This window comes from Barbatula barbatula (genome assembly GCF_947034865.1).
Source record: "Barbatula barbatula genome assembly, chromosome: 22".
NCBI classification, from domain to species: Eukaryota; Metazoa; Chordata; class Actinopteri; order Cypriniformes; family Nemacheilidae; genus Barbatula; species Barbatula barbatula.
The window spans coordinates 11,551,096-11,572,984 of NC_136785.1; the positions used below are offsets into that span (position 1 = coordinate 11,551,096).

Below are 21,889 nucleotides of genomic sequence, written 5' to 3' on the forward strand. Positions count from 1 at the left end.
ATAATAATTTAATTCAATAAACAATTTGTTGAATGAGTCATTTAAATTTTAAGCTTAGCCAACTAACGGTTCTTCTGTTACTGGCTAGACATACTTTTAACTTGCTATGTAATTTACTTGTTATTTATTTAGCTTGTCATCAAAAATAATCCGCAGGCATGTGCAGTAATGCTTTTTTATGTTGTTGCTTTGAAGCCATCTATACTAAGCTTTGACCTGTAGGCTTCTATATTTTTTATACAATTTTTGGCATGTTAAATGAGCTAGAGTTTATAAAATGAAATTTGAAGATGCTTTGTGTGGTTAATAAACGTGATGCAGGTACTCTCTATTGCTCCAGGATATACAGGACACTGTGATACTGTAAACTCTGGTTGATGATTAACTCTGCACGTTTACTTTATCACATGTAACTTATTTAACATGCACAGGATAGCAACCCACTGTGTGATGTTTCTGTGAAAAAATGACCTTTATCATCCGGCCCCAGCATGTACATCGTGCTTAAATAAGAAACATTTCAAAATGTGTCATACTTTATTTTATGTATCTGTCTTTTTTTGTGGCCTCAAAATGCATTTGAAACCTTTACACCTTTTCAGTTTTAGTTTTATTTATTTACAGATTATAATTTAAGTGCCTCAAATTATTTAATTTAAGCCTTTCATATTTTAGTAAACTTTAGCTTTAGGTCGATATTTGATTTGATTTAAATGAACAAATGTTTTAATTTTCAATTTCACCTTCAGTGTCCATCCTCTCTCGAGGAGTGTGGTTCCAGAGCCCAAGCCATGCGTAGAGGTGATCCCGACTATCTCTAGTCGGAACCTTGATATCGGAAAAGGGTGGCTTGCTCACTCCAGGTTGGTGGAGAGTTCCTTCCTCAAGTGGAGGAGTTTAAGTATCTCGGGGTCTTGTTCACGAGTGAGGGAAGGATGGAACGGAAGATTGACAGACGGATCGGTGCAGTTTCTGCAGTAATGCGGTCGATGTACCGGTCCGTCGTGGTGAAGAAAGAGCTGAGCCGCAAGGCGAAGCTCTCAATTTACCGGTCAATCTACGTTCCTACTCTCACCTATGGTCATGAGCTTTGGGTCATGACCGAAAGGACAAGATCCCGGATACAGGCGGCTGAAATGAGCTTCCTCCGCAGGGTGGCTGGGCGATCCCTTAGAGATAGGGTGAGAAGCTCGGCCACCCGGGAGGAGCTCGGAGTAGAGCCGCTGCTCCTCCACATCGAGAGGGGTCAGCTGAGGTGGCTTGGGCATCTGTTACGGATGCCTACTGGACGCCTTCCCAGGAAGGTGCTCCGGGCCCGTCCGACCGGGAGGAGACCCCGGGGAAGACCTAGGACACGCTGGTGGGACTATGTCTCCCGGCTGGCCTGGGAACGCCTCGGTGTCCCCCCGGAAGAGCTGGAGGAAGTGTCTAGGGTGAGGGATGTCTGGGCATCTCTGCTTAGACTGCTGCCCCCGCGACCCGGCCCCGGATAAGCGGTAGAAAATGGATGGAAGGATGGAATTTCACCTGCGCTGGTTGCCTTAAAGGGATATTTCAGAGGCAAAACAAAATGACTGAATATGACTTTCTTCTTGAAGAATTATGCAGTCAGAGTTTTGTTTTAATAGGATACCATCTTCGATGTGCAGGAGCATTCGTCACCATCATTTGCTGGAAAAACAAGCCTTTCATTCACGCGCAGAAGACTAGACATTAATGTTAATAGTGCTATAAATATGGATATTTGTCTTAAAAAAAAACATCGATTAAAAAACATGGGAAATTTTTTGTTGCCTACGAAATATCGCTTTTAGAACCATAAAATCTACAGAGATACACACGTCAACAAATATATGTATCTATAATTGTACCAGCTTCTGGGTACCATTGCTACCTCTGCAACCTTATTTATCGTCAAAAAAAGGTTAATGTTCGGTTTTGGACACTGTAAATCTCATTAGTCCAGCCAATATGCAGGAGACATGAAACTGTCACATACACTGTTTTGTAAATACGCGTGTTGTTATATTTTCTCAGATAAAAATAGTCATAAGCAGAATGCTGTAAATATTGTTCAAATGTCAATTTCCTACGTACACAATATTTAGTCTCAAACGATCCCGCAGAATCATTCAATCTCTCTGTTAATCTGCAGCTGACCATGATTCATTCCATTCATGTGAAAATTAGAGCGGCTGCGGCGCCGAGCCTCAGTGAGACATTTATTTTTTTCCTTTAAACAACATTTTTAACAGTCATTCTCTAGACATTTAGAGGTAGGTCCAGTTCATTCTCTAATTTGATCTTGTTAACATACAGTACAAAATATCCCAATGTTATCCTTTGATTGTATTGCACACATTGTTAAAGAGAAGGTAAAGTGATTTACTCGCAACACCTGAAAGCCAGTGTGTATACACAAACAGTAAAATTATGCAACAGCATGTTACTTCTCAAAACACAGAGAGTAATTTACCCAATAAACTCAGGATTGTTAGTAACATTTAGGGTCGTATAAAACCTCAGCATGTAGAAGCGTGTGTTGTTGAAGACAGTTAGAACAGGTCCTAAAGGTTTCGGTTTTGTTCACTTCTCTTTTGAATTATTTAGTGAAAAAACTTTACCAGAGTAAGACGTGCAGTGAGTGACCATTAAAGTTTCAGTATGTTCTCTGTGGGGAGGAATATAAACTTGAAATATTCATTTGAGGACATGAACAGATTTTTTGTTGTAAATGCTTATACTGTAAGGTAGCAAAAAGCGTGACAGAAAATTATTGTTGTCAAATGTATGTTTTAAAAACATATATATAAGCTTTATTAACTTGCTACAGTTCGTATACTGTGTAATAGTTCAATTACACAGATGCATCCCAGTGTTTTATGTGTTTTTAGGCATCATTTTAATTTTGTTAATTTTGTCAACAAAAATTTCAGTTTAATCAGATTTTTGCTGCTATATTTTCTGGTAGCCAAAAATACATCCATATTTTTGTATGTTACAATTTTTGCTGTTTCATAACTACTTACTGGCTAAATTTGTGATGATGTTGTATTACATTGTGACAATTTAGCTCATATAGTGTAACAATGTACCCTAGATCAACGTGTTCAGGGTCAACAAACCTGTTTTATTCTGGACAATGTCGAAGTTCAATAGCTTTAGAACTAGAGACTGACACTAAAAGTAAATCTAGCCTGAAAAATATTCAACAAAACCTGTTCTTCGCATACAGTACATGAGGTTCTGGGTCAGTTTGATATGCCAGAATCAGACAACCTTGGTCTAAAACAGCAGCGACATGGAGGCTAAACTTGGGACTGGAAAAACAACACAACCTTAGAGGTTTGTTTGAATCTCGAATCGAGAGTAACATGACATTTGGTTAAACCCCTTTAAGGAAACATTTCCATTTATTAAAAGGGAATGCTAAAACACAACTGCACTGGTACAGACATTCACTTTAATTATTTCAGTTTATTTAGTGGTTGCCAAGATACCACAGCATTTATTCATATAAGGTTATTTAGAGAGGAAATTGACATTATAAACATGACCTCAACATGTGTTTGTTTTTCCTCACATCACAAGGACACTTACTACATATTAGTAGTGTAGTCTTTAAAGACAGTATTACAGTATAAACTGCCATGGTTGTAAAATGGCATAGCACTCAAGTGCGTGACTGCATATTCTGTTATACTTCAGCATTCTACCTTATTCATAATATAAATATTATGTAACTGCAATATTCAAAGTGCGGTGTACTGGTACCTTTGCCTCCTGCTAGACTGTCAATGGATCAGTATTTATTTGGGGAGGATCCATGTGTGCTTTCTAGCTGTAACTATTGGTGAGTCACATAGGAGTGTCTGTATAGCTTTAATTCAACAAATATAAAAACAACCAGCAATAGATTGGTAACAAAAGCTTTATCCCTAAAACCTTTTGGTAGAATGCTATATATTTAACCCAAAGGTATATACAACTATTTTAAGGCTTATCCTTGTTGTGGCTCATCTCAACTATATTTGATTTATAGTTATTTAGACTACCCGCCCACCAAACACGCGCTGGTCGCAGAGGTACTTTAGGATCTATAGGCTAATAGCCAATATGTTTTTCAGGATTTAGGCAGTGCAACACTGACACTAACGTTACATTGAAACAACATTTTTGTCATGTTGACTGCACAATCGCAAAACAGTAGGCTAAGCTATTTCTGTGAGGCCTTCATTTGGTTCTAGTCTGATGACAAGATTCATTTTGACAAACAGGAGCTGTAAGGCCTTGAAAGATAGAGGGAGTCTCTGCTTGTAGTAAAATCTTGTCACCATGCTGCCATCTGCCGTCTATACGGAATCCAATTATTACTATTTCATCGCTGTTGTCAAATACAATATATGCATGTGCCCAGCTTAACAGTAACCTTATAAACATATGGGGCTTAAAGGAGCAAATCAACAAATCAAATCGCTTCACAGTCATCTGTCTGTCTCAGAGTCTACTGAGCAGACGAGGGAATTCCTCTACAGCCGTACTTTCAACTTTCAAATAGCTTGGTTTCCTTTAACAAGAACATGTGAAATAATATAAAGTCTATATCCATATGATAGGAACATCTGGCGACATAATTTAAAAGCGATATCTTCTCACTTAACGTTATTAACAAATAATGAATTATTGTTTTATTGCATTTTTAACTTTAACATTCGGGGGCTTGTTATTTCCCTTTGCAAGTATTGATTGTGAGGACGCCAAACAGACAAAAGTGAGGACAACATAAACAGACGACAGGGAGTACGACACAAACAGACAATAGTGAGGACGACACAAACAGACGACAATGAGGATGACATATACAGACGACAGGGAGGAGGACACAAACAGACGACAGTGAGGACGAAATATACAGACGACAGGGAGGATGACACAAACAGACGACAGTGAGGATGACATATACAGACGACAGGGAGGACGACACAAACAGACGACAATGAGGATGACATATACAGACGACAGGGAGGAGGACACAAACAGACGACAATGAGGATGACATATACAGACGACAGGGAGGACGACACAAACAGATGACAGTGAGGACGACAGGGAGGACGAATCAAACAGACGACAGGGAGGACGACACAAACAGACAATAGTGAGGACGACACGAACAGACAATAGTGAGGACGACCCAAACAGACGACAGTGAGGACGACGGGGAGGACGAATCAAACAGACGACAGGGAGGATGAATCAAACGGACGACACAAACAGCGGACAGTGAGGACGACAGGGAGGACGACACAAACAGACGACAGTGAGGACGACAGGGAGGATGAATCAAACAGACGACAGGGAGTACGACACAAACAGACAATAGTGAGGATGACACAAACAGACGACAGTGAGGACGACAGGGAGGACGAATCAAACAGACGACAGGGAGTACGACACAAACAGACAATAGTGAGGACGACACAAACAGACGACAATGAGGACGACAGGGAGGACGAATCAAACAGACGACAGGGAGTATGACACAAACAGACAATAGTGAGGACGACGCAAACAGACGACAGTGAGGACGACACAAACAGACAATAGTGAGGATGACACAAACAGACGACAATGAGGACGACACAAACAGACAATAGTGAGGATGACACAAACAGACGACAGTGAGGACGACACAAACAGACAATAGTGAGGATGACACAAACAGACGACAATGAGGACGACAGGGAGGACAAATCAAACAGACGACAGGGAGTATGACACAAACAGACAATAGTGAGGATGACACAAACAGACGACAGTGAGGACGACAGGGAGGACGAATCAAACAGACGACAGGGAGTACGGCACAAACAGACAATAGTGAGGACGACAAAACAGACGACAGTGAGGACGACAGGGAGGACGAATCAAACAGACGACAGGGAGGACGACACAAACAGACAACAGGGAGGCAGCGCCATCTCATGGTCATATGTTGACAACTAAACCCACATAAAATATGACACTTCTGAAATGAACCAGAACTTTTTCTTCATTGCAACCTTATTTATTGAAGAATAGACGCCCACTGCAGTGCTCAGACGGTGTGGTGAATAAATCATAGTATTGGTCGATGACGTGCTTCATAATATGTGCAGTATTCTCACTAATGCCGCATGCACAAAAAAAGCGGGACAGATAATCCCTTTGGAAAAAGGTACGTCACATCAATAATAAATACAAAAAATAAAATTCTCGTACATATTTACAACAGTTATCAATAGACTGAATAGATGAATGGAAATCTTAAACTAGATGAATGAACTTAATCAAGAAATAGACATTGTGGAAAAAGAATATGTGTTTTGTGGAATTACATATAATGATCTTAAGAGCCGTTCACACAGGACACATCCTTTCCTTCAGAAACGTACAGAGGCGTGCTTTGCAAACGTTTTTATCCTGATTCCGAATAACACAGGCTTTAAACATCATTTTTGCATATTTGCAAATATTTACTTATATTTGTTGTGTCCCAAATGCCCCGTCTGGTTCATACTTTCAGAAGGGCTACTGTTGTCCCAACTGGATTTTTGATTTCTAGAACGTTCTGTGAAGGTACTTTTTTGGTTGCAAACCAAATATCTGTGTTTAAGACACCTGCTGTCTAAAGCAATATGCCTATGCAGCTAAAATATTTGGTTCCCACAATGTTCTGGGAAGGTTCGTTTTTATTAGCATAATTTCAAACTTATAAATAATTTCTAAGGAACATTCTTTTTAGGTTGCCTATGAATAACCATTCTTGCAACGTTCTGGGAACGTTATTTATTGGTTGCATAAATAAAACATTAAACTTTTTTTCCCCAAAAAGTATGCAAATGGAAAGCAAATACTAATGTTAGGGTAACATTCTGTGTTTGTCAGGGCAAATGTTTCTAAACACAGGAGTGAGTGTGTCTTGTGTGAACAGCTCCTAAGTGGAATGAAAACAAAGTTTTCCAACATATGGCTCAACATAAATAAACAGTGTTATACAGGATTCTTGTAAGTGGGCAGCTTTATAAAATCTGTATTGTAGAGAATTGCAGTAAATGAGAGAATTATGGTAAAATGGTTGTCCAAATACAAACCATGATTTTTGGGCCTCTTCATTAATAAAACAGGGACACGTGCAACCAACTTTCATTCGGGTACATTAAAAATATCCTTCACTCCTGCAGACTGAAGCTGACAAATTCAAATACTCTCCTGTGTTCATTCCATCTGTTTTCAGACATGGAAAATCCCTGCGACGGTCTCATTTTCACTTAAGCATCCACTACACGTGTTTTTCTTTCCAGATCGCATGTGTTGAAACGCCTCGACAGATACTGCACGAAAGACTGAGATCTGCTGCAATTTCCTGAATAATAACGTAAATGCCAAGAGTGAGTGTAGCGGCTTTGAAATCTCTTCGAAAAAAAGTACTAATAAAACACCACAGGATCAACAGGGATAAGCAAACACAAGAAGTTATTTCTCAGTCTCCTGGTTTTCTTTTCAGTCTGTGAAGGAGAAAGTCTTTCCTCTTCTCCGCGAGGAGCTCTTGGATTCTTTTATTTTGTGTTTTCTCGCGGAACGGCATTCGCTTTCTGGGTATGTAGGGGTTGAGTGAGACTTCATTTGGATTGATAACACTGTAGGAAACGTCAATGGAGTTATTCTCCTTCTTGTCATTTGATTTATGGAGTCTTATTATAGTAGGAGGGCTTGTCGCAGTCATTCGAGTCGTGTCGAGGTCATCTTGAAAACTTGTGTATTGGGGAGTGGTTGGCCATGGCTTTGTATATGGAGAGATGTACTCCATTATATGTCCTGTTGAAGTTTCACCCCATGTTACCTCCTCGCTGAAGGGGAAGCTGATATCTTCTTCATAGTGGGCCGTGCTGGGAAGGCGATTGTCCGTAGAGGCAAAAGGGCTCTTGTGGGTGGAGGGGGGCAAAGTGGTCACGTAGGTCCAAGGTGTAGGGTCGGTGCTGGGTCTCCATCTGCTTACTGATGGTGTTATAGTTAAAGGGGTTTTGGGCTTCGTTGTGGTGTGAGCAGGAATGGAAGTTATGGGAGGAGCAACAGTGGTGAAGGTCCAGGGTCTGGTAAGGTTGAATTCAGCAGTGTAGTTGCCTTCTTTGCAGGACTTGCAGCACATCTGCCTGTAGCCGGGATTGGAGCAATATTTACTGAGAACCTCCATCCGACAAAACATGGATTTGTCACCTTTGCAACGTAACCCTGTAAAACAAATTAAGAGACATACAATATAAGTTTGTTTAGTTTTAAGTATCATTTAAAAGGTGGAACAAGGTAGAGAGTTTAGCAGTAGTTTGTCCGTTTAGGGCTACTGTAGAAACAACATGGTGAATTCCATGTAGGGGGACCCGTGGTGTTTGTAGATAGAAATATCTCATTCTAAGATAATAAAAACATAACGCTTCATCATGTAAGGTCTTTTTACACATCTGAACACATAGCTATGCATATTATATTATTGCATTTCTGTCAATAGATCCTCCAAAAAACTACAAACACAGGAGCTTTAAATATTGACTTGTAATAAGTTGCTTATAAGAACAAGTTGAAATAGCTTAACCTTTTTGTAAAAATATTTATCATGACTTGTGACAAGATAATATAGCCATAGGAAAATAATTAGTAATGGAAAAAAATGAAGACAAGGAAAATGTAAATAAAGTTAGTGAGCTGTAGCGAAACAAGTCATTTTATATCTGTTGCATACAATTACACAGCACAAGTACAGAGAGTTTAAATGTCCAATATATTACTTGACCCTTTATTCCCATAAACACAGCTGACAAGAAACCACATTAGTTACACAGAGACTTTCTGTCAAATACTCTATAGTGCGTGTACAACACATAAAACGTTTCTCATTACAATGTAAACTGCTTTGAAATGTCACACCATTCACAGTTTAGAAAACACTTTGGTTAAACATCTCTTGAAACCGTCAAATCCATTTAAATTGTACACAATTCTGATGAATATAACTGTCAAAAATGATAATGGCACATCCTTGATGACAACAACACGACGTAATCTCAGATAGCAAAATGAGATGCTACACACTGGAATGAAAGTGTAATGTCAAGTATGATCTGCAGGGGACAGCATTTAGCAGTGTACAGGAGCAAACGCTGCCTTCCAACACCGCGAGGCTTTAAATGTCATTAATATCAGGTTTAACCTAAGTTAGTCTTCTCATTTGTAATGTGAAAAATTCTGATGTGAATTGGCAGAATTTCGTTGCACTGTACTTGTATGTGTGTAATGACAATAAATTGAATCCAATCTAATCCAGAACAGTTTTGGCAAATGCTACCGTGCTTCTTTATTGCAAACCTTGTCTTGTGTGTCTGATGTTTAACCTGGACCCTGTTTATTCCTTTCACTTGGATGAAGAATCATTACTAAACAGCAATACATCACACGCACACACATACAGTACGCAGACATGAATAAACTTTATAATCCTTTAAAATATCATATTAACATTAAAGTCCCAGTGAAATTAAAAATTACGATGCCTGTTCTTTCATGAAATATTGCAGCGTTTATTGTAAATAGTTTATAAATGTGGGTCATTCTCTTTTTAAATTTAGTATGCCCTAATAATCTTTAGTTAAAATTCTGAAAACGCACTTCTTTCCTGTAATGATAATCCATCTCAAATCCATATCAGTCTGCTGCCAATTCCAGTTCAAAATGTAACGTCTGTTTCTATTCATCCAATGAAATAGCAGAGAAAGTCAAAGCCACGGCCACAATTTTTCTCATTAGAAATACAATTTCACTCTGACATGCGTCAAAATACGGAAGTAATTTGATCGCAACTTCCAGTTCACAGGGACTTTAAATACTCTGAGCGCTTTCATAATAGAAGTCTCTCAAATCAGGCAAGGAAATCTGGCCTGTAAGGTCAAGATACATATACAAATACAATATTTTTGATACGGGTGTAAGAGATAACAGTCATTTAATACGTTATTAAGGTTACTAAGTATGTCAACATAATTATATATATATATATATTATATATATATATATATATATATATATATATATACATAGACGCATTTGTTGTATAGTTTATAAAAGTCCTTTTAGACATATCGTCTGCATTGCTAAAGCTTTGTCTTTTTACACACTTACAATCATAATACAGATGTGAGAGACCACGATATAAACATCTGAGGACAAGCAGCTATCTGACTTGACTGTAAACATCCACAAGTTTCTCTCTGATAGCTGCCTCTGTTTGGTGGCCATGCAGACTTAGTGATACCAATGTCACATCTCTTCAACCTAAATTAAGGCAAAAAGTTTTCACTTCAATGTCAAACATCAACACGCAACCAATATCTAAAATAAAATATATTGTAAAATAGCTCATGGGATGTGAAAATGCAGGCTACCAGTTTTCCTCAGCATCACTACAGAAACCCTTTTTTGGGGTTAAAAGATTAAAGGTGCACTTGGTAATATTTTTCTCACCGAGAAAGTTTTATACCTAAAGTAATAAATAGTATTTTTAAATACAGTTGAAAACCATTTAACTCACACAAGTTTAATAAAAGCTGAATTATATTACATAGAAAGGGTCGTCTCATGGTGGCGGCCACTTTGAGATCACATGACCAATCAATACCACTCACATCGTCTCAGAAACCCCTGTTATTAGACCCTTTCTTAATAAAATAAAACAAGGGCTGACTGCAAATTGTGCATTTTTACAATTGCTTTTGTGATCAGATAAACAAATAACTGAATGCACCTTTAAAGAATGAAAGCTGCTTTTTGTATTTTGATCTGTATCCGCTCTTAAACCACTACTCAAGAAAATATGTACAAAAATACATTACATTTAACAGTCAAAACAAGTTGGGATTATAACTTTATCTTTTTATAGGTATACAGTCTTTATGCTCAAGTGTATATGCATATTATTAAAATCAAACTGACTGGAACATTTCAGTCACTAGTGATAGCAAAACACCTCCGATAAACAGAGAACCCTATTCCGTTTCCTTGTTTGAATGATTCTCCCTGGAAGTCTTAACAACAGTCATATCCATATTACCCGACACAGCCTAACCATCACTGCGTTTTAAAACAAGACCCCCTCCGCTCGAGCATCTACTGCCCTCTTTCGACACATTTTTTCAGAGGCAGTGTTTACCCCTCAGCCCTGCAGAGACCACGTGGAGAGCAGACAAGGGCAGAGCAAAGAAAGAGCCCGCAGAATTCCCTCAGAAGGAGAAGTGAGAAGTAGGAGCAGACGGAGAGGGTAAAAGGTCAGGGCAAAGTGTAACAGAGCCAGAGTGTAAGAGAGAGAGGCAGAGTCCAGGTCAGAGTGGCCATGCAGCACACAGAAGGCTCCTGACTGGAGAACGGCCGTTTACTTGAGGAGATCTTGGGTGCGGGGAACTCAGGGTCTGCTCTGGAGAGCCACTGGATGAGGAAGTTCCCTCGGTCATCTGAAGGTCGAGAGAAAAACGGTTGAGATGGTTCAGCAAAATCATTGGTTTGGATTAAGGAAGATAAAGCTGAAGTGTGTAACCGTTAAGTACTTTCTCACTTTTTATTGCAGATACAGGATTACTTTTTGTTCATCTGCCTTATTTTGGGCATTTTTTTGTGAAAGTGCATTACACACATCACCTTTATTTTTACTATGTGTATAACTATGAGGTTACTCACTTGCACATGGGGTCAGCAGACAGGTTCTGATGTTCTCAGGTTTGTTGTCCGTACAGATGCCGATGGCATTGTCAGGGGTGCTGCACATAACCTGCCGTTCCTGAGTCCCATTACCACAAGTCACAGAGCACTATACACGCATACAAAACATATAAACATGCATATGAAGAGTTTGAGCTAATTCCATTTTTAAAATGTTTCAAAAATCCTGTTTTTCATTACGTTATCATGTTATTATTGTGTTAGTTGGCTGTATCTTTTTGTATTATGGCTTAAATCAAAACAAACCAACTGCAGTTTGATTGATATTAATTGGAATGCACAATAAAAAACATGATTTATTAAAAAAATGTAGACACATTTAACTCCTTTGGAACCAAAATCTTCATATATACACTCTTAAAATGCTGAGTTCAACCCTACACTCTTATAAAAGGGTGCTACAAAAGTACTTGACCTCATTTTTGGTTTCTCTAAGAACTATTTACTCTAAAGACTTTTATAGTCTAATTACATTTCACTGCAAAGAATCTTTTTGTGCAACCTAAAAGTTTTGTCAACGTTTATGGTTCTTTAGGGAACCATGCAGCCAAAAATGGTTCTTAAAGGGCATCATGAAAATCTCCAATAGACTGTAGTTGGGTGAATTACTGTATGTCCCAACTGTTAAATAAACGTATGGTTGTTTCAGCCCATGGTTGAGTCAAATATGGACATTTTCTAGATTTATTTAAAGGAGCCGTATGTAACATTGACAAACCAATATATGAACTTAGCATGTTTCCAAAATGTCTACAAACATATGAAGGTTTTGTTTTAATGCAGTAAAATTATTACTTTAAACCAACGGTTGGGTTTGTCTATATTTTACCCAACCATGGGTTAATACAAACTAGCATTTTTTAAAGTGTACATAATATACTATATATGTGTCCAGAACTCATTATTGTAGCATATGAAATTCTTACATTTTTCATTATTTGGCATCTAAATTATTTATCCACCCCTTTATCTCTTGTGTAACACTATCCCTTATATAACAGCCTCAATAACAGACTCTAGGCAAAGCCTGGATTACAATATAAAATGTGTCACAACATTTGTCTTAGCATATTCTTTTTGTTTTAAAGGTCCAAAAATGTAAATACATCTAGTGGTGAGGTTATGAATTGCAGCCAACGGCTCACTCCACCCCTACCTTTTGAAGCACTATGGTGGCTGGCACTGCTTAAAATCACACATTGCTTATTTTATGCATAAACACAATTTTTCTGAAAGAAAGACATAATATCTTCATTTTGATTCTCAGTTTCTAGATTCTTGGAATGGAAAGCAAGACAAAAGCACTATGTGAGAAACTCATTTTTCACAACACTGATATTGTTGAAAATAAACTAGTTACAAGGTATGACAGATTTTCTTTATAGATCCTTCTTTTGGTGTTTAACAATAATGCTATGTGCTAGGCTTTCTCATAAAGTTTAGTTTCGGAGTTTCCAAGTTTCTGATCGCATCATTAACATGTAAACACTCATCTGTACAACAGATGGATGTGGAAATTGAGTATGAGTCTTTTTCTGCAACAAGTTTTTAATAAACGCTCTTCTTGGACTGTGGAGGAAGTATTGAGTTCTGAAGTATTGAGTTCTGTTTCTTTTATCTCAGGAGAGCACGAAAAATGTGATTCCTCATAATCCCTTTAATGTCATCCTCAACATAAATCCCTTTTGTGCTTTATTTGACAGTGACAACTCAAATTTGGGGAGAGATCCACAGCTCGGGCGTTGACGTTTCTCACCCACACCCTCACCTGAGACCAGGGTCCGGTTCTCCACTGCGCAGGGCACAGATGACGATTACACGGCAGGCGTCCCTCGGGCCGATCATCATTACAGTATTTGGCATTGATGGCTTTGTACGAACCGTCCAGTTCAGCTCTGACACAGCGCACAGGTCGTGTTTGAGTACCAGTTTTACCGCACGATTTACTGCACTCCTCCCATTCGCCCGTGACCCAGCTGACGTACAAAACACAACAAATACAGATACACAAAAATGATTTCTACCAGTCGCACATATAGTGATAAACACTTTGTAAACCCAACAAACTTACATTGGTTCCGAGCACTCCTTCTGGTTGCAGGCTCGGCTGATGGCGCGAGGTTTGGGTATGTTGGAGCAGAGCGTGCGGTGGACCATTTTGCCATCCGACTTCCGCCGGCAGCCAAATCGTGTATACTGCTTCCCTACAAACCAGACAAACAATGTCGAGCTGTTGTGTCTCTCTGCACTGAAGTTTGAATCAAAGCTCATGACTGTGTATTATTTCTGTGTACCTCCACCACACGGCTTGGAACAGTGTGACCATTTCCTCAATGCCCACTCGAAGTAAAGCGTGTCGTCTTGAGGCAGCGTGTTCTCCATGGATGAAAGCGGGTCCTCCGGCAGGATGTATTTGTATGAAAGTGTGACCTTAGAAATACTTTGAGACTGAACCTGCAGTAGATGTGTGACATTAAAGCAGCGTGTTATGTTTTGGGAGCCTTTGGAAAGCCGTGTTTTTAACCTTCACTGACGAATGAATCGGACATCTTTCTTTTACGTTCATTCTCACCATAATGAGAACTCCATATTTGAGCGGTCCAGTCGTCTGGAGCGTCTCCATATCATCATTGTTAGTGTATTCCCACGCCACGCCTTTCTCGATCACCGTACGTGACTCTGGAAAGTCACCCTCGTCGTTCAAAAACAGATGATCCGTGGCTTGGTTCTTCACCGCTGTCAGAAGACAAGTCAACTTTATCAACAATCTCTATGTTGTGTAATTCATACAGAGGAATCTCGTGAGAAAAAACATAGATCAATCTCTATCCGTCTGACTTTCTATTCGTTTATTCTGACTATAAATCACAGTATTGGAACGCATTACTTCCAACCGGCAAAGGTGCTTCGCGGCCGCTGCGCTGGAGCTTGTAATATTCTCAGAGCCAGAAGTCTAAATCTCTCCATCAATAATATACAGTGGGAGGTCAGACACTTGAGTTATGAGTGCCAGTGTCTAGTTATTAATCAAACAGACATCTGCTGATGCTCCTACCTAGAATGTGTGGGGTTCCTTTGAATTCACGAATAATAATGTGGCGTGCCCCTCTGGGAATCTCCAGGATCTTCAGAAAACCTATAAGGAGACACATCCCAAAAGCTGCCAATAAGCCATTTACATTATAAGATACCTAAACACTAATGAATGAAGGTATCAAAACTGTAGGTTTCACACACTATATAAATTGCATGAAATGACATGACATAATAAAAAACAATGAGTTCAGAGCATATTTAATGAATTAAAAGTTAACATATTTACAAAAGCCCTGGTTAAAGCAAAATCTGAATCAGGAATGTTGTCATCATTTGTTCCTGTCATATCAAACCTGTATGATTTATTGTCCTCTGCAGAACACAAAAGAAGATATTTTGAAGAATGTTGGTAACCAAAAAACTGTTCGTACCACTTGACTTTTTTTGTCAAATCCAATGATTATCAATGTTATCTACTGTTTTTTGTTGTCAACATTCTTCAAAATGTGTTTTGCAGAAGAAAGGACATGAAGGTGTTGACATATTTAAAGTAAGGTCAAAGTAAAGATGGTATACTTTTCATTTTCGGGTGAACTCTCCCTTTAAGATTCTTTATCCTGGCCTCAAATATACATTTCTTCTCAAGGATTGCACAGTCAAATGAGGTTTCCACTGAGCTTTCCACATTTCGCTGATCATGTCCAACTAGAATTTTTAAAGGGACAGTTCACCCAAAAATCACCCATCCAGTTGTTTCCAACATGTATCAATTTCTTAGTTGGGTTGAACACAGAGAAACATATGCTTGTAACCAAACAGTTCTTGGACCCTGACTACCATAGTAGAAAAAATTACGATGGTATACAAAAGTACACCAGAACTGTTCCTACATTCTTCAAAATATCTTCTTCTGTCATCAACAGAACAAAAAAATGCTAAAGCAATTTTTCCTTCAATGGTACGGAACGGTGGCCAAGAACTGTTGGTTATAGCCATTCTTCCAAATATCTTTCTCTATGTTCATCAGAACAACATTTCGAAGGTGAGTAAATAATGACAGAATTCTGAAAAACAGACGTTTGCCTCTGAAAGGACATTGAGTTGGCTCACCTGGTTTTCTTGTGCTGCGGGTGAAGTTGCCCTTCACGATCGTGCAGGTTGAATTGTCTCCCCCACACACCCCACACCTATCGTCCTCTAGCTCAGACGCGATCACATTGTCACAGCCCACTTTCTGTGCAGAGTGCAGAGTTAACAGAACCAGGAATACAAAAAAACATAGATCAGCCATGTGAGATTCACAGAAATGTACTTTATCGTGAACTTTTAACTTCACCGTGTTTTGAAGGAATTTGGGTGTGACAACACAAAGCAAACTTTAGCCAAAGTTTATCTACTACTTTATTCAATGTCATGTTTTAACTTTAATCCTCGGTCAGATTTAACTTTCGATTCTGGATTAACCAAAACAATTTGTACATTTGCAAATGTTCTGGATGCGTTCTTTTATTAAATGGATATAGTCAGAAGACATCGTTACCTCATTCCTTCATACATAAATCCAATATAATGGTTTAAATCCATGTTTAATCTTTTAATCGCCAATTCGTTCTGTCATGTCTTAGCGTAATTTAGACAATAAATGCCAGTTATAAGTGAAAGACATTTGTGATATGTGCTGTGTATTTACACGCAAAAGCTCTCTTCAGCAGACTACTTTGTGAAAACAATCACAAATCCCGTCGTTCTTTACACGCCAATACGAATGAAAAGTTCTTCTCCAGACGTTCAGATCCCTCACGGATTATAAAGCAATGCGTCTTGGCATGCACTCCATCTTTATATCCCATTAGCAAAACACAGACATCTAAGAATGTACTTTATCAATCTGCTTCAGCCGCAACGGCAGCAGGACATTCCTTTCTTATATTCCACCACAAACAGAACACAAAAACAAACCAAACGCATTACAGGATTCTACTTGAGCTGGCAACCTTAATAAACAGAAATAAAGTAAGGTTTGTGCGATTAGGTCCGATATTATTCATTCTATGACATTTTGGAGAATGAACGTCAGTGACGGATGCTCTGTGTGTGTGTGTCTGAATGACCTTTACCTCACATTCTCCCCGCACACACACGCTGTAAGGGTCTTTGTAGGAGCAACGCGTGCCGTCGTGCACCATTCTCTTCATGAACACCACGTCTCCGGTCTCCTTTGACTGACAGTACAGCTGGCATCTCTCCTCAGCTGTCCAAAAAACACAACACAGAGAGAGCGGAAAAGTCTTGTGTGGTGTTCCAGTTGGGTTTGACAGGATCGTGGTGGTAGGTATGCATGCATAACAGAATCTAAAATTGAAAGCTTGTTATGTACAGAACGTAAAGATGCTTCAGGGGTCCAAAACCCAGAATTATTTTAAATTAAAAGATTTTTTTAACTAGTTTTCAATTGCAAATATTGTAAGATAATACTTAACATATTATTCTTCATTCAGTTCTATGCAACAGATTAGCACAGAATTTTAACTTTAACAGAGAAGCGCCAAAAAAATAAAACACTCTCTAAAAGTGTTTTAAAAAGAAATAGAGTTTAAATTAAGTATTATAAATTAGCATCACTTTTGTATTATATTTTTGCATATTTTATTTTCAGCTTTAGTTTTTATATTTATTTATATTCATATTTGGGCAGATGGAGGGGGCAGATTTTTTTTAAATAACATTTATTTATAATAAAATTTACATGTTTTTACACAACCGACATGTAAATATGATTTTTATTTTATCTTAACTGTATAATATTTAAATTATAACTATTTTAAGGCTTATTAATATTACAAGTTTATAATAGTTAAATAATATTAAAGCTGATATCTTTTTTAACAGAAATGTTTTTATAGTTTATTTAGTAAACTTTAACAACCTTGCTAGACTCTTCCTGTACAAACGTGTTTGCAAATCAAATCATAATAAAAAGTAAAATGTAATAAAATAATTTCTGCTGAAATGTTGTTTATGCTGTTTTCTTTCTCTCAGCAGTAGAAAGTGAGGCTGGAACGGTTATTAGCTGGCTAACTGCATTCCCTCTAATGTAAAAGCTATCTGGCCCCAGCGGATAACTGGAGATGCCATTGGTTCTTAATCACATTTCCATATGTTTCTTCCAACCACCGTTGTCCAATGCTTGGCCCAAACCCATCTTCCTGAGAACCACTGGGTTAAACCTTTGGCAAGAGTTTGAAAGAAGCTTAGAGGAACTCTTCAATTAAACAGCAACCATATCTACAGTCCTATTGGTAAAGTCACTGTAATTGATGTAATTGCAGAATTTTAAGTGAAAGTAACACAAACCAAAAACCCAGTTTTTCCAGACATCTGTTTGTCGTCTTGGTGACAGAAACTAACCTTTCATTTACGTTATGCAAGAAAAGGTTTTTATGGCGTGCCATGCAACTCAAAAGATATTACAAAGCGGAGAAAGGATTGCAGCATCCAGACACCTGAATGCAAATTATGTTGCATATGCCACATAAATTGATATTGTAAACAAGCAGGAGATATTTTTCAGTTCCATCTCAATGCATGGAAAATAAGTTGACTGTGGATAATATTTTAAAAGGACATTCCTCTGAATTAAAATAAAACGGTCCAAGACATATGGCGGACATCAGGAGGCATTCATATTCATTTACTCGTCTCCGCCAACATGCATGTATGCCAACTACAGATAAACTTCTGTTTCTCCACCATAAAATACAATTCTTCATTGGGAACACCTCCATTACTGATTAACAGTTGTTCATTTATTAAATACCAAACAATACATAAATAGCTTTAAGATCGAAAATAACAAATAAACAAATCCCCTGTGACTCACGATCAGGATGTTCGAAAGGCAGCCAATGGTGTTTGGTGCCCTCATGCTCAAAGTGGGGGTTCCACATGATGCACTGCTCCTCTCTGAAGTCAGCCAGGTCCTTTTCGCACTCGTCAATGCTGCACAGCTGGAACTCGTAGTTGTTTCCGTAACAAGTGCGCCCCCCATTGGCTGGTCTGCGAAATAGCGGATATCAGGCTGGTTCGAGGAGAAAGCGAAGAATTGCAAAGCTCTGATTAAAAAAGACACTCACATCGGGTTGTTACACTCACGAGTGCGGAATCGAACCCCACCGCCACAGGTGCGAGAACAAGAACCAAACTTGGTCCACTGACCCCAGTGGCCGTCCTGCCTGAGAATGTCTGGTGTCAACTTAATACAGTGACCCTTGAAACAGTGCTAGAGAGAACGGTAGATTTCATCAGAAATTCTTTTTTTAGGGGTTCCATCAAATTTAAGAAACAAATCAAGTTCTGAAGTTCTAACCTTCCCTGTTGCACACTTGGTCCCATCTATAGGAGGGCCCTTCTTGGTCTTGCAGAAGAAAGGGTTCTCGGGGTGGCTGCACCACAGCTGCTTGCATGGGTCGTAGGTGCTGTACTAAAAGAAACACGCATGCTCGCATTCATACACGTAGTCTGTGAAAGCAAAAGCCAACTACAAGCAGGCCGGACCACATGAACACATGAGACAGTAGCAGCTGTCAAGTGTTTACTTGGACGGTAATGTGCTTTAGTGAGATTGAGAGGTCATGTATTATGATGATGTCATCAAGATAAGTCATTAAGTCTCCCTTACACTCACCGCAGTGCACATCATGTAGCCCATGCCAAAGTCAAATCGACACTGTTCATTCATAGAGTAGTGAAGACCAGGCAGCTGGGGTAGAGTCGGCCACTCGTGATCAAACGGGTCATCACGCAGACAATCATATGTACTGTAAAATCAAGAGGAAGAGCAAAATTATATTTAACAGGATTATGTTCATATAAAGCAGTGAGAAAACCATCCAAACCATTAGGAGTATCTGAGAAAGGGTTAAGATCTTGATTGGTCTAGACATTGGATTCTTCCAAAAGACCAAAAAGTTATTGCTATGATATAAATTTACAGTAGTTAGCTGTAAAGTGTAGCACGAAACAAATATAAAACCAAGTCCTGGGAAATATCTTTTTTCAGCTTTATAGAAAACCATACACGTACCACAGGGTTAGAAAAAACACACTTTGTTTTTCTTTTTTATTAAAAGTCCAAAAATATTACTCATTTAAACACAAGTTCAATGTTGTTTACAGCCGTTTTAACAAACTTGTAATGGTCTCATTCTTTAAACCATCTACAATACATTGGTGCTGATCCCAGAAACCGTTACACTTCATCGTCAAAGGGTGAACACTATTCATGCGACACACATCTGTAAAAGCTTTGATAAAATATTGAATTAAAGGTCCAGTGTACGAAATTTAACAGCATCTAGTGGTAAGGTTGCGTATTGCAAAAAAACATCTCACTCCAACCCTCCCTTTTGAAGTACACCGTGGCTGATACAGAATATAGATATTGTTACTGCTTCTTTGCCGAAGGAGATAACGTATTTACGAAATGCACTCTGTAGAGCAGTTTGTCCGTTTAGGGCTACTGTAGAAACAATATGGTGAATTCCATGTAAGGGGACCCGCGGTGTATCTAGATAGGAATTGCTCATTCTAAGATAATAAAAATATAACGCTTCATTACGTATGGTCTTTATAAACCTCTGAAGACATAGTTATGTATGTTGCATTTCAGTCAATAGATCCTCCAAAAAATTACACATTGGACCTTTAACATAGCTCTGATCCAAATGGTGAATGATGAATCCAGATAATCTACCAGTTGTATGATCTCTCTGTGACAGGAACAGACGGTGCTCACCTGAGGTATCTCCTGAGTTCCTGTTGACTGCATCTGGACCAGTGAAAGCGATGAAAGGCTGCTTGAACCAGAGGAGCCATAATACTGCCCATGGGCACCTCATCTCCACATTCATTCGCCTGGCCATCATGTTCCATCCCCAGACTGAACAGATATATATAATTATCATTTATATAATTTATACTGTACATTTCAAAACATAGATTGTAAAAAGAATTGGGTAAATAATGCGTCTTTTTAAACTACTATAAAACTGAAAGTTGTCAGGCTATAGGCTACGCATAATTTAAAGCAGATTCTCCGGCGGTTTGTAGTGTTGTGGTGAAAGTTCTGATCGAGTTCTCACACATGTCCTGTCTCGTGGGCCACCACGAAAGCAGAGGAGAAGCCGTCTTCGTGGTTCAAAGTGCAGCTTCTTACAGGGTGACACATTCCTGTCACAGGAGCATAACCTACAAAGATACAATTTAGAAGTATTTGCATAATCACGAAACAGTTGGGGACCAGACCATGCTAAGACAAAAAACAACTGTAAACTTAAGCTTCGTTCATATTGAAAGCACATAAATCACTTTATACCGTATGCAATTCCAACATTATGTGTAGCGCTGCATAGTTAACATGGGGTTTAAATTTGAGTTGAAAATGGTTAAGCCCAATGTGAAAAGCCCTATTTGTAGTGTCATGAAAGTCTATTATATTTCAGAAGCACCATTATTACCCTGCATGCCAGTGGGCCCAAACTCTTGTCTGGTGAGAAAGATGGCGTGATCGTGGTATTCCGCATCATTTTTGTCTTCCTTCTGCTGGAGGAAAGCCCAGCGGCAGACGTTCTCCAGACTCTGGGAGGCGTTACCCAGCTCAATCAAACCCATGGACTGACCATAAAAACAGAAACTACATGTTATTGCTGTACAACATGATCAAAGAGATGCCTGCAACAATTAGAAATCATACAAATTTGGACACTTAAAGGGATAGATCACACAAAAATAAAAATGTATTCATCTTCATGTCATTTGTATATTTGTATGACTTTCTATTTTCTGTGAAACACTAAAGATGATATTTTAAGAAATGTCTCAATGGTTTTGTGTTGTCAAAGGGGGCCGATGTTGTTCGGTTACCAACGTTCTTTAAAATATCTTCTTTTGTGTTCTGGAGTAAAAAGAAACTCATACATGACATGAGGAGGAATAAATGACAGAATTTTCTTTTTATGTTATCCCTTTAAGTCACACCTAAAATGCATGATACACA

At 38.7% G+C, this 21,889-nt stretch overlaps 1 protein-coding gene across 2 annotated transcripts in view; it reads right to left on the reverse strand.

Moving 5' to 3' along the window:
* Positions 1 to 6,052: 6,052 nt before the first annotated feature.
* The window catches only part of adamts2a (ADAM metallopeptidase with thrombospondin type 1 motif, 2a), a 51,082-nt gene continuing 35,245 nt past the window's right edge, over positions 6,053 to 21,889 (reverse strand). For both annotated transcript variants that reach the window (XM_079486155.1, XM_079486156.1), the window contains 17 exons: positions 21,351 to 21,507; positions 20,976 to 21,081; positions 20,630 to 20,773; positions 19,520 to 19,652; positions 19,202 to 19,315; positions 18,969 to 19,114; positions 18,716 to 18,891; positions 16,953 to 17,086; positions 15,946 to 16,069; positions 14,855 to 14,935; positions 14,372 to 14,535; positions 14,094 to 14,253; positions 13,871 to 14,003; positions 13,568 to 13,775; positions 11,758 to 11,887; positions 11,460 to 11,534; positions 6,053 to 8,271 (listed from right to left, as the gene is read on the reverse strand). In XM_079486155.1, the coding sequence (XP_079342281.1) occupies positions 7,523 to 8,271; positions 11,460 to 11,534; positions 11,758 to 11,887; positions 13,568 to 13,775; positions 13,871 to 14,003; positions 14,094 to 14,253; positions 14,372 to 14,535; positions 14,855 to 14,935; positions 15,946 to 16,069; positions 16,953 to 17,086; positions 18,716 to 18,891; positions 18,969 to 19,114; positions 19,202 to 19,315; positions 19,520 to 19,652; positions 20,630 to 20,773; positions 20,976 to 21,081; positions 21,351 to 21,507 (2,934 nt within the window). In that variant the 3' untranslated portion in view covers positions 6,053 to 7,522. The remainder of the gene's footprint in view (positions 8,272 to 11,459; positions 11,535 to 11,757; positions 11,888 to 13,567; positions 13,776 to 13,870; positions 14,004 to 14,093; positions 14,254 to 14,371; positions 14,536 to 14,854; positions 14,936 to 15,945; positions 16,070 to 16,952; positions 17,087 to 18,715; positions 18,892 to 18,968; positions 19,115 to 19,201; positions 19,316 to 19,519; positions 19,653 to 20,629; positions 20,774 to 20,975; positions 21,082 to 21,350; positions 21,508 to 21,889) is intronic.